Source organism: Triticum aestivum, chromosome 6B (assembly GCF_018294505.1).
Source record: "Triticum aestivum cultivar Chinese Spring chromosome 6B, IWGSC CS RefSeq v2.1, whole genome shotgun sequence".
Taxonomy (NCBI): domain Eukaryota; kingdom Viridiplantae; phylum Streptophyta; class Magnoliopsida; order Poales; family Poaceae; genus Triticum; species Triticum aestivum.
In genome coordinates, this window is record NC_057810.1 from 716,175,791 (window position 1) to 716,188,922 (window position 13,132).

Consider the following 13,132-nt stretch of genomic DNA (forward strand, 5'->3'; position numbering starts at 1 on the left):
ATAGTGTACACATAAAACATTTTTATACATGATGTAATTTTTTAAAATACATGTTAAGAATTTAAATAAATTTTGAACATTTTATAGAAGTACACACATTTTTTTAACATTATATAAACGCTATTTTAAATTTTCAAGATAATTTTTTGAAAACTCATGAATATTTTAAAAAATGTCATGTACATGCTTTTTGAATGGTACGAAACATCTTTTTATACGACGTGAACATTTTTAAAATTGTATAAACAATTTTTTAAATGTCACGAACATTCTTTTGAAACATGTGAACAATTTTTAAGAATTTCACATACAAAACTTTTTATTTAATTATGTGAACTTTCGTAGAAACTTAATCATGTAACTCCTATGTCCCATAATATAAGACGTTTTTGCAAGCTAGACGGAGGGAGTAGGACTCGACCAAACTAGGGCTGTTTCCGTATCTTGAGACCATGACGACACCTTTGTCTCCATTGAACTCACCTTCATAAACCCCCATATATTCTTTGTACTCCGGTGAAAGAACATAGATGTATGTATGTGTGTGCGTACATTGTACACGACGGGTATGCTTGAGCATTTGCGAGGAAGCTTCCTCGGTCTTTTGGATGAATAATAATTTGGCGTCATGCTCAACGGGGATGAGCTGCAGTCCACGGTCCAGCAACTAGCATGTAAAGAAATGCAGGGCCGGCAGCAAGGCCGGCACAGCGACAGCGAAAGTTTTGAACGAGTCACCAGACCAATCTATCTTTCCAAAGAAGAGAACGGCCCAGCTGGCTAGATCATCTTCTACACCAGCGGCACGAAACCAGAAGCACGAAACAGCCAGGTTAGAACTTGTGATGTTTGCTTCGACTACTCTGCAAAACTCATGGAGCTCTTGATTGCTCATAATAAGTCAGTAACTGACTGATTATTGTTTTCTGTTTGAAGCATGATGGGCCCTGCCGTCCTTTTCTTCCTCCTGTTTGCAGCTGCATCACCGTTACTCTTGGTGACGCAGGGTTTGGATGATTCCATGGCCAAACCCTCGACAATTTGGATCAACAGTGACTTTCTTAGCCACATCCACGGCGCACCCCGCATCATCATCCGACATTCTCTACAACCACAAGCTCAAGGTCACCCTGAGTATCTTAGCTTTGCCGCAGGGTTCATATGTGTCTCCTCCCAGTTTCAGTGTGACGACTTCTTCTTTGCGGTATTCATTTATAACAACGACACAACCGCTCACATTGCTGGCACAGATCATCAGGCGAAGGTGATCTGGTCTGCCAACCGGGATCGTCCTGTTCATGAGAATGCCACCCTTGAGTTTACCTCGGACGGAAACTTGGTCCTTCGTGATGCTGATGGTAGCCATGTGTGGTCAAGCAACAACTTCGGCCGCTCTGTAGCAGGCATGTTGATCAACATGGTTGGCAATCTGGTGTTGTACGATCAGACAGATGCAGCTGTGTGGCAGTCATTTGATCATCCTACTGACACATTGGTACCTGGGCAATCACTTATGGAAGGTATGAGGCTTAAAGCAAGTACCTCTGCAACAAATATGACTGAGAATCAACTGTACATCACCATACTCCAAGATGCGTTATATGCTTTTGTTGAATCCACACCAGCACAACCCTACTACAGTTGGTACTGGGGGGCCTACAACAACAAGAAAAGAATGGTTACATTCATGAATGGAGGCCTCGTCGTTTATGGGTCGTCAAATACATATAGGATTTTATTACTGCCAGTAGCTAAATATATACAGTACATGAGATTAGATTCAGATGGACACATGAGGGTGTACGAATGGTCTACCCAACAATGGATAATCCAGTATGATGTAATGCTAATAGATGATTGTGCTTACCCAACCGTCTGCGGAGAGTATGGCATATGCACCCAGGGGCAATGCGCCTGTCCACTTCAGAACAATTCTAGTTCCAGCTACTACAAGCCAGTGGATGAGCGGAAGCCAAATCTTGGTTGCGCGCCAATAACTCCAATCTCTTGCGAAGAAATTCAACATCATCGACTCTTGGCACTTACAGATACTTCTTACTTTGATGAAAGGCACAAGATTGTGCATTTAAACGAAGATGACTGTAAGCAAGCCTGCTTGAAGAACTGCTCCTGCAGGGCCGTTAGCTTCAGCTATGACCAGTTGGGTCATAGTAGATGTACCTGGATGGCAAAGGTCTTCTCCTTGCAAGCAATACAACCTGTAGCCAACTTAAGTTCCTCTGTTTACCTCAAGGTGCAGCTTAGGCCCTCCATTACTGCATCTACTTCAAACAAAACAAAAGTAATGTTAGGTGCTGCATTTGGAGCTTTTGCTATTCTTGTATTGCTTGTGATTGGTGTCACTCTTTATCTACGAGGTAGAAGGAAGTATGGAGACAAAGATGAAGAATTTGATTTCGATCAATTACCTGGAATGCCAGCAAGGTTTTCTCTTGAGAAGGTGAGTGGATGCACTGAAGGATTCGGTAAGAAACTTGGAGAAGGTGGGTTTGGGTCGGTTTTTGAAGGAAAATTAGGTGAAGAAAGAATTGCGGTAAAACGTTTGGAAGGTGCTAGACAGGGGGAGAAAGAGTTCTTGGCAGAGGTTGAGACTATTGGTAGCATTGAACACATCAATCTTGTCAAACTGATTGGGTTTTGTGCAGAGAAGTCTGAGAGGCTTCTGGTATATGAATATATGTCAAGAGGATCGCTTGATAGGTGGATCTATTACCGCCATAACAACTACTCTCTTGATTGGTGCACTCGTTGTAAAATCATATTGGATATTGCCAAGGGCCTGTGTTATCTTCATGAGGAGTGTAGGCGAAAAATTGCTCATCTGGACATCAAACCACAAAATATTCTCTTGGATGACAACTTCAATGCCAAAGTGGCTGATTTTGGACTGTGTAAGTTAATAAATAGGGATCAAAGCAAGGTAGTTACTGTGATGAGAGGAACACCTGGATATCTAGCACCTGAATGGTTGACGTCGCGGATCACTGAAAAAGTGGACGTCTACAGTTTTGGAGTTGTTGTCATGGAGATAGTAAGTGGAAGGAAAAATATTGACAACTCTCAGCCTGACGAGGAAGTTCAGCTCATAAATTTATTAAGAGAAAAAGAAGAAAACAATCAATTGATTGACTTGGTCGACAAGCATAGTGACGATATGGTCTCATGTCAGGAGGAAGTGATTCGAATGATGAAGCTTGCAATATGGTGCTTGCAAAATGACAGCACTCGAAGGCCATCCATGTCAACAGTGATCAAGGTATTGGAAGGTGTGATGAGTGTAGAAACTTTTGATGGAAATTCAATCTTGTTTGTTCAAGATAATCCATCAACACATTCAGTTCCATCTCAAGCATCCATATTATCTGGCCCAAGGTAAAACGAGTGACTAGCTTCAAAAATTTAACTTGTATGTTTTTCCTTTTGCATCTTTTTCTATTTGTACTTTGGAAGTATGTTTGGATGGCATCAAAGAATAACTTCCAACAGATATGTGTGCTTGATTGTCCAGGGAAGTATTGTATTGCCGACTCATACTTTCAGTAGTGACACATGTGATGTATGCCAAAAAAGATACTAGCAGATGGTCCGAAGGAAGAACAATGCTTAGAGGAGAGAGCGCCTGCTGTGGTAGGGTGTGAAACTACATTAGGTAGTGATTATTCTAGATAATTTATCCACATATCCAACACCATGTTGGTCCAGCATTAATCTTACCTGTCCCAAGATGAGACAGGTGGCTTTTCTTGCAATAGATTTTTCTTCTTTGTTTTGAAAAAGGCAGGCTTGTCTTACATGGATTCTGCGTCCCTCTCCTATTTCTACACTTGAGATATTTCAAACATATTCAGCCATTATATTTGATTATGTGTGACACCATACAATACATCTGAAGGTGGAAATACATAACATTTGTTTTCTATAAAACGGAACTGAAAATAGTTGACGTTTAGTTAGGTGCAAGTCTGAAACTCGACTGGAATGAAAGTTAATAGTCCTATACTTCTGTTAAATCAAACTGAATTCAAGGTAGAAGGTTTTCTTGATGTTCTTCTGCAAGCTACAACTCACGATATATTGATGTGCAAGTGAAGTCATGTGTAGTCTTTTAAATATTTGACACACACAAGCTTCAGTACTTTCCAGTGTACTGACAAATACCATGAAGGTCTGTGCAATTCAGTTTACAAGTGGCACTGGCGGTCTGAGAACTTACGCTGCGGGTGCACTTAAGCCATGATACTTGCAAACCGGAAAAACCCGTCATAGAACTTGTATTACAGGTGCAGATAGGTCACACAGGTTATCTGAACCAGCCAGCTGCCCGGTTTTCTCCCTCTAACGGGCAAGTGCGATAAATTTGTTCACGACTTTAAAAATATATGTGATTCATGACTTTAAAAAGATGTTCGTGAACGAAAAATTGAAAACTATTTGTTCACGACATTAAAAAAATGTTCACAAACGTTTAAAAAAAATTGTGATCCGCGACTTTAAAAAAATGTTCTCGAACAATAAATTAAAAAATATTTACTAAAATTATTTGTGATTCGTGACTTTAAAAAAATGTACAGGAAGGAAAATTTTAAAAATGTTTTCGAATGATAAATTTAAAAATGTTCATGAATGATTAATTTGAAAACTATTTGTTCATGACTTTAAAAAATGGTCGAGAATGATATATTTGCAAAATATTTTTGATTTGAAAACATTTTATTAAAGTTGTGAACATTAAAAAAAATTGATTCATGACTTAAAAAAAGTCCGAGAACGATAAATTAAAAACTATTATTAAAAATATTTGTGATTCGTGATTTTAAAAAAATGCCCACGAACAAAAAATTTGAAAATGCTTGCGAACGATATATTTGAAAATGTTCGTGCATGATTAATTTGAAAACTTTTTGTTCACGAATTTAAAAAAATGTTTGAGAACGATAAATTTGAAAAATATTTGTGATTCACGAACATTTTTTTTAAGTTGTGATTAATTTAAAAAAAGTATTTGTGATTCGTGACTTTAAAAAAGTTCACGAACGATAAATTAAAAAATAATTATTAAAAATATTTGTGATTCATGACTTTTAGTAAATGTCCAGGAACGAAAAATTTAAAAATGTTTGCAAACATAAATTTGAAAATGTTCATGAACGATTAATTTGAAAAGTATTTGTTCACGACTTTAAAAAATGTTCACGAATGATAAATTTGAAAAATATTTGTGATTCACGAACATTGTTTTTAAGTTGTGAACATTTTAAAAAAATTGTGATTCGTGACTTTAAAAAAATATTCTCGAACGATAAATAAAAATATTTATTAAAAATATTTGTGATTCGCGAACATTTTTTTAAAGTTGTGAACACTTAAAAAAATATTTGTGATTCGTGACTTTAAAAAAATGTTCTCGAACGATAAACTAAAAATACTTATTAAAAATATTTGGGATTCGTGACTTTAAAAAAAATGTCCATGAAACGAAAAGTTTGAAATGTCTATGACAGGTTTTTCTTGAAAATAGGGCAGTTGGCCGGTTCAGATGGCATATATGACCTATGGCATATATAGATTCGTGACTTAAGTGCATCCGCAGCGCAAGTTCTCGGACCGACAATGTCATTTACTCTTACAAGAACTGGGGCTAAGAAAGACTACGCGGAAACTAAGCAATTAAACTGGACTGAATGGGAGGTAGGAGATATATCTTCTGCAAGTTGCAACTCACAGTGTACTGACAAACAATTCGAATTGCAGGCAAGATATGCCTAGTGTAGTAAATATTCGACCTACGCGGGCGTCAGTGCTTTCCAACGCAGTGAAAATGTACAAAAAAAAAAGGTTTCTGCGATCAAATTTACAGGAGGGCTAATAAACACAACCCAGTAGTACATTCAAATTTGGTTTTCCAGAGAATAAACAACATAAATATTATCATTCGAAAATGATTTTCACAGAGACTATCGAATTTGATGCAGAGCCCACTACAGTTCCACTTGGGATGTACAGTACATACTGAACTGGGCAGAGGTTGCTGTGAGGGGAAGAGGGAAGCAGATGCTCCCTGGAGGAGAAGCGGGGGCGGGCCGTGTCCCGGAGGCGGCGACCGGCGCTGCGCCCTTCTCGCCGCCGCAGGCGCGCGGGAGGAACAACTCGGAGTCGCGCGAGGTGAGGATCGTGAGCGGCTCCGCTTAGAACCGCAGCTGCACAAACTGAAGTTCTGAAGAAGCTGCATCCTAACACACTGTACTTACTTGTTATACCAGTGCAGGCTCGGACCTGTGAAGCATGATGGAGATACCCCTCCTTGCTGCCTTAAATGATTTTTGCTGACTGGAGCACATCATTTCCTGACCACATGACAAGTCTGCAGAGACTTGCTGACTTGTACACACTAGTGTTCCAGGCCAAAAGCTACCATAGAAATCTCGGCCCAGTAGAGTACAGCTAGCCAGTCAGCGATGCTTCTGAACTAGTCACACCAATCCATCTCCAAAATCACAAAAAAAAAAAAAATACCCGCGAGTCGAGGCACCTTACACCGGCATATTTTTTCGGCAATCTCATCTTCTTCACCAGAGGCTCGGTATCATCAGGTGCAACCGTGTGATCTTGTTTCTACTCTGCAAGTGCTAGTTCATTCCCAGTTTCTTGGTGGCTTCTCATGTATTGATTTGGTTTGGTTTCGATGCAGTTGACAAGCCCATTGTTGCAGAAAGTTCAGAGATACCCATGGCACGGCACACACAATCTGAAGTTCTGAAGAAGCTGCATCCTAAAAGACTGTTTGCTGTACCAGTGCATCGGTGTTGCTACGGCGACCCCTCGGGGGCAACACGGGACCCATCGGCGCCCACGGTACTCCAACTGTGGCACTGGGTACGCGACGGGATGCTGGAACCGGCGGTGGCAGATGCTACAACAGGGGTCAAGAAGTTCAGAGTTGCCCACGAAAACATATGAGATGCATAGCCTTGTCAACTACTCATAATTAGTAGATACACTGCACTACGCCATAAAAAAACCACCAATTAAGTGAGTGGTAACGAATATAGGACACCGACATCTTACACCCGGTCCCACATACCAATTAAGCGAGGCCATCGCTCCACGCGCTAGGGTTTGCGGCGGCGACGGCGGTGGAGGGGTCGCGGCTATAGGAGGGGCTGAGGGGGATGCCGACGCGTGCGTCCAACGGGTCCAGTTCGCCGGCGCCGGCGCGTGCCGGGCGAAGATGGCACGGTGGAGAGAGTGCGGCGCGAGCGCTCGTGTGTGCCGCGCGGGGAAGCGGGCGTCCCAAATACACAGCGCGCGATGGCGATCCGGACCGCGCGCCCAACTCTATATGCCGCGCGCGCGGTTATTGAGCGCCCGCTGGAGCCACTCTACCGATTGTGTGCGTGCTAAAATGAGCAAATTTGCGGCACGACGCTTGTTTAGCGCGGCTATTGGAGATGATCTTATATCCAGACCATGTATATATGTGCCTATACGGTTATCACGGTGTAGGTATAAGGCCTAACTGCTCATATAATATCAATTATTTTAAGATAACAAGTGTTTGGACAGAAAAACATCACCCTTTACAAGTTTTTAAGGGTGGCTTTGTATGGAAGAAAATGTCAAGACTGTGTCTTTGATACAAGATGAAGAATCATCGATCAATTTCTTCTTTTCTCGCTCTTGCTTCTGTATATAACGCCATGGCCTTATCCATGACCTTGGAATCCAGTAAAAGCCGCGTTCTTTTCTTGCTGCAAGGATGAGTAGACATGTACTCCTTGAGCGATGATGAATTCCCACCGAGCTCTCCGAGCTTCTCGTGGACCTTAGGGGCTATGCGTGGATCGAAACCAGCGGCAGCGAGCAGCAGGATTCCAATGTGATCTGCCTCTATCTCCATCCTACATAGCATTTATATGTAGGTAACATTAGCTAGCTTGTACAAGATCATGCATGAAGAACAACATTTAAAAGGAAGTTAATAATAATCCTAAATCAACAGGCGATATGATACATACGTACTTTCGTGAGAAGGGCAGGCTGAGGAGGTATTTGGCGAGCTTATCAATCATCTTTGGCTCATCGATAAAGATGCCGAGGAAAACCGTGAGCATGAGAATCCACATGTTCTTGGTGAGCCCCTCTGCGGTGTGCCTTGCAATGGCGTGTGCAACCTACAGACAAAATTACACAAGATGCAACAGGCAACCAAGTTACAAGGCGATACAAACAACCACCCAATGTGAGGTACTCCGTCTCACAATATAAGACGTTTTTACAAGCTAACGCACATACCTCGTGCCCTAGCACCGCGGCGATCTCAGCATCGGTGCTGAACTTGTCGAGCAGCCCGGTGTAGACTATGATCTTGCCACCGGGCGCGCACATGGCGTTCACCTGCTTATTGTTGACGACGATCACCTCCCACTTGAACCCGTCGAGGTGCTTGGTCGTCGGCTGCCTCGGCGCTCCCCAGCGAGCCTTCTTCTTGGGGCTCGGCGCCGCGTCGCCGACCCATATTTCGCCGTCAAGGAGCTTATCTTCAAGGAGCTTATTGTCGTCGTGGATGGCGAGGCTGCGTGCGGCGGCGCGGATGATCTCCGTGGCGATGCCGCTGACACGGACGAAAGCTGGGTGGGACGGAGGGAGGACCTTGTCGCCCAGCTTCTTCTTCTCCCCGGTGAAGATCCAGTCACCGAGCTTGAGCTCTCCCGAGTGCGTGATGTTGGCCCGGAACTACTGAGACCAGAGGGTCCTGACTATTTAGTGGTAATACTTGCACTCAGCTCACTAGTAACACACGTACTCACTAGTGCAGCTCAGGACAAACACACACACACGAGGAGGAGTACTACTTGAGGCTGATTGCCTTGCTTTCGTTGGAATGGAATGCGTTACAGCGACGGAGCTCGGCTCCTTATATAGGCTAGCGAACCGACTATGGTACGTAACGGGTGACGTCAAGCACATGAGTGAGCTCATGGCTTACGTATATTTCCTTAGCTACTAAGGCTACAGCAGCTGCAGTCATTTATTCATTTTTCACTGCTGCCGACATGCAACCATGCATGCATCTGAGACTAGCTACGTAAATGCTGCTGCTGCCATTGTGTGCACTGGAAGACCAAGGTTGACTCAACATTCTCCCCCTCAACCTTGTAGAAGGAGCTTGGTGTCGATGATCCCGACCTTGTCGCGCAGCTCCTGGAACCGGACACGACCAAGTGACTTGGTCAGGATGTCCGCCTTCTGTTCACCAGTCCTGACGAACTCCACGATCACCGAGCCTTTCTCGACGCAGTCACGTATGAAGTGATAGCGGAGATCGATGTGTTTGCTGCGGTCGTGAAGCACTGGATTCTTACCGAGGGAAATCGCCGACTTGTTGTCGACGAAGATGAGCGCAGGGGCGGTGTCCTGATTCAGCATCTCGCCGATAAGGCGAGCAAGCCAAATGCCTTGACAGGCTGCTGTAGCTGCCGCGATGTACTCCGCCTCGCACGAAGATACGGCGACAACCTTCTGCCTCACCGATTGCCAGCTGACGGGACTATTCCCGAGAAGGAATAGTATGCCCGAGGTGCTCTTCCGGGAGTCCACGTCACCAGCGTGGTCAGAGTCGCTGTATCCGACCAAGCTTTCGCCGTCGCCACGATGATACACGCATCCATGCGTGAGCGTACCCGCGATGTACCGGAGCAGGTGCTTGACAGCAGCGAGGTGATCGCTTGCCGGGGCTTCCATGAACCTACTCAGGTACCCGACAACGAACGTGATGTCCGGTCGGGTGTGCACGAGGTACCTGAGACTCCCGATGATGCTACGGTAGAGTGTAGCATCCACCGCCTTCTTGGAGCTCTCCTTGCTGAGCTTCAGCCGTGCCTCCATTGGAGCGTGCACGGCATGACAGTCCTTCATGCCTGCTCGCTCGAGCATCTTGGTGGCGTAGGCCGTCTGCGTGATCGTGATGCGACCACCCTCCTGGTTCACCTCCAGCCCGAGGTAGTAACGGAGCAGCCCAAGGTCGCTCATGCTGAAGAGATGATGCATCTCTCCCTTGAAGCGTTGAACCTCTTTAGGCTCTGCCCCGATAATGACCAAGTCGTCGACGTAGATGCGGACGATGAGCAGCGTGTTCGCGGTGCCACGCGAGTACACACCATGCTCAGAAGCGCTGCATGAGAACCCAAGGGATGCGAGGCTTGCATCGAGCTTGGCGTTCCCCGCCCTTGGGGCTTGCCGGAGACCATACAGGGCCTTGTGTAGTCGATACACGCCCTGCTCGTGGCCCTTGGCAACGAACCCGGGTGGTTGGGAGACGTACACCTCCTCGTTAAGGTCGCCGTTGAGAAACGCCGACTTGACGTACATGTGGTGTACCTCCCACCCGCGGTGAGCGGCCAGGGCAAGGATGAGCCGCACCGACTCCAGCCTTGCCACCGGAGCGAAGACTTCCTCGAAGTCCACTCCCTCACGCTGCACGTAGCCCTTTGCGACGAGGCGCGCCTTGTGCATGACAATGGCACCGTGCTCGTCCTTCTTCACCTTGAACACCCACTTGAGCCCGATGGCTCGGTGCCCAGCAAGCAGTGTGGTGAGTGTCCAAATGGCGTTGTCGTTGATCGACGCCAGCTCGTCCAACATCGCGTGGCGCCAGCAATCCTCTTGCTCGGCCTCCGCGAATGTGGTCGGCTCCTCGCCGGCCATCAGATGCAAGACGTCGTCGTCATCAACATCCTCTTCCTCGGGCTGTTGCGGTGTTGCCACAGCCTCGTCGAGGAGATCCCCCATGCGCCGAAACCTGTGGGGGGCGCCAACACTGTCGTCGGCGTCGAACAACTCCGACCTTGCTGTTGGCGGGGTCGCGAACAGCCTCCCGGGAACCACCTTGCTTGATGTCGGGGTGTCTGGGGACACCATACCCGGGGACGGTGTTCTCGGGGTTGCGGTTCCCGGATCCACACCTCCCGGGCTTCCCGGCGTGGCAATTCCTGAGGTCTTGCTTCTCGGGGTTGTAGAGTACATCGGGTACTCCACAGTGAAGGAGCTGCTTGCCGGGGCCTCCCCCGACGCCTCCCATGTCCATCGCGCGTCTTCGTCGAAGATGACGTCGCGAGAGACATGTACGCGCTTTGAGACGGGGTCGTACATCTTGTACGCCTTAGAGCCCGTCTCGTAGCCCATGAACACCATTGCGGTGCTCCTGTCGTCGAGCTTCTTCAGCTGTGGGCGCGTCGTCTTGACGTGCCCGACGCAGCCAAAGGTACGAAGGAAGCGTACATCGGGCTTCCTCCCATACCACGCCTCGTAAGGCGTCTTGCCGTCGACGCTCCTTGTGAAGGAGCGGTTGAGGATGAAGACGGCCGTGAGCACGGCCTCCCCCCAATACGTGCTCGGCACCTGTTTTGCCTTGAGCATGCAGCGTGCCATCCCGAGCACCGTTTGGTTCCTCCGCTCGACGACGTCATTTTGCTGTGGCGAGTAAGGGGCTGTGAGGTGACGTTGCACCCCTTTCTCGTCGCAGTGCTTGTAGAACGTGGTCGACGTGAACTCACCGCCACGGTCCGTGCGCAGCACGCGCAGCTTGTGGCCACACTCGACCTCTGCTGCCGCTTGCTGCTTGACGATGGCTCGCTCCGCCTCATCCTTGGAGGCGAGGAGCAGCACCCACATGAACCTGTTGTAGTCGTCGACGAGCAGCAGGATGTAGCGACGCCCTCCTGGCGTTGCCGGGGTGATTGGGCCACAGAGGTCCCCGTGAACCAGCTCCAGGGGTTTCTGCGCCCGATAGCGTGCCTTCTCGGGAAACGGCAGACGCCGCTGCTTCCCCGCAAGACATGCATCACACAGCTTGTCGGCGTGCTTGATGTGAGGTAGCCCACGAACGAGGTTGCCTCGCGCCATCTTTCGCAACCCGTCAAAGTGCTGGTGTCCTAGCCGGGCATGCCAACGCCACGCATCGGAGACATGGCCCACGGCAAGGCACACAGGATGCACGGGTTGAAAGAAGAATTTGTAGAGGCGGTTCGGCGAGCGGGTAACCTCGATGAGCAGCCTCTTCTGCTGGTCGTGCACGGTGAGAACACCGCGCTGGATGCCGATGTCGAACCAGCCCTCGTCGAGTTGTCCGACACTCACGACGCTGCTTGTGAGCGCCGGGATGAAGTAGACGTCCGTGAACGCCCTGTGATCACCCCCTTTGTCGGCGAAGACGACGGTCCCGCGCCCGTGGATCTCCACCACGGATCCGTCCGCGAACTGCACCTTCCCGGTGATTGAGCGGTCCAGCTCCACGAACGCATCGATCGAACCAGTCATGTGGTTCGTGGCGCCGGTGTCGAGGAACCAACCCTCACTTTGCTTGCCGCCTGCAAGCGTGGGTGTGGTCACGGCTCTCTCCTCGCTGAGGAAGACGTAGCCGCACGCACATGCCGTTGTCAGGGAGCCATCTCCCGACAACACGGTGGACCCCGAACACTTTGTTGTCGGGGTGTGGCTGACCTGAGTCTCCGTATGCTCCTGCACGGAGTCGATGGTCGCCAGCATCATGGTCGGAGCATGGTCCGCCATATGCGTCGTTGCCGCGCCAACTTGCGCGATCTTGTCGGGTCCCGAGGTTGTCGGGGACGCCATCGTCGGGGTGTGGCTTCCCCATACCCGAGCCTTCATCGCCTCCCAGTCGACAGGCCCCGAGAACGTCATTGTCGAGGTGTGGCCTGTCACTGGAGTGATGGTTCCCGTGGACGGGCTTCGTGCCTCCTGCACGGAATGGGTGGTTGTCGGGGCCGTGGTCGTGGGAGACGCTGAGCTCTCCTACACGGGCTCGACTCTTGCCAGCATCATTGCCGGCCCACCATCCACGTCAGCCTGGACGAGGTTTGCCGTTGCCGCGGCTGCCTCGTCGGCTTTCCTCCTGTGACAATCCCGGATCCAGTGACCCGGCATGTTGCAGTAGCGGCACTTGCCACCGTTGCCAGCGCCTCGCCCTGCCTGGCTTGGCCTGCGACCGCGGTTGCCGCCACCGCTCTGGGCACGGCCTCCGCCTCTGCCGCGACCTCTGCTTCCCGTGGGGGCGCCTCCCCCACTGCCGGAAGAGCCGTCGCGGCCGCGCTGC

The 13,132-nt window shown here is 48.4% G+C and overlaps 2 protein-coding genes across 3 annotated transcripts; one reads left to right on the top strand and one right to left on the bottom strand.

Moving 5' to 3' along the window:
- Window positions 1-674: 674 nt before the first annotated feature.
- On the top strand, window positions 675-3,823 carry LOC123135134 (G-type lectin S-receptor-like serine/threonine-protein kinase SD2-5). Its single transcript, XM_044554235.1, has 2 exons — window positions 675-832; window positions 937-3,823. The coding sequence occupies exon 2, from the start codon at window positions 938-940 to the stop codon at window positions 3,395-3,397; it is 2,460 nt and encodes an 819-aa protein (XP_044410170.1). The 5' UTR covers window positions 675-832; window position 937; the 3' UTR covers window positions 3,398-3,823.
- Window positions 3,824-7,527: 3,704 nt separating this feature from the next.
- LOC123139949 (mitochondrial metalloendopeptidase OMA1) lies at window positions 7,528-8,914 on the bottom strand. 2 transcript variants are annotated; one of them, XM_044559663.1, is made up of 3 exons: window positions 8,314-8,914; window positions 8,041-8,192; window positions 7,528-7,919 (listed from the first exon to the last, which is right to left on the bottom strand). In XM_044559663.1, the coding sequence occupies exons 1-3, from the start codon at window positions 8,404-8,406 to the stop codon at window positions 7,670-7,672; spliced, it is 495 nt and encodes a 164-aa protein (XP_044415598.1). In that variant the 5' UTR covers window positions 8,407-8,914; the 3' UTR covers window positions 7,528-7,669. The 2 variants fall into 2 exon arrangements, with proteins under 2 accessions (XP_044415598.1, XP_044415599.1); XM_044559664.1 differs by having other exon boundaries at window positions 8,037-8,192.
- Window positions 8,915-13,132: the final 4,218 nt, after the last annotated feature.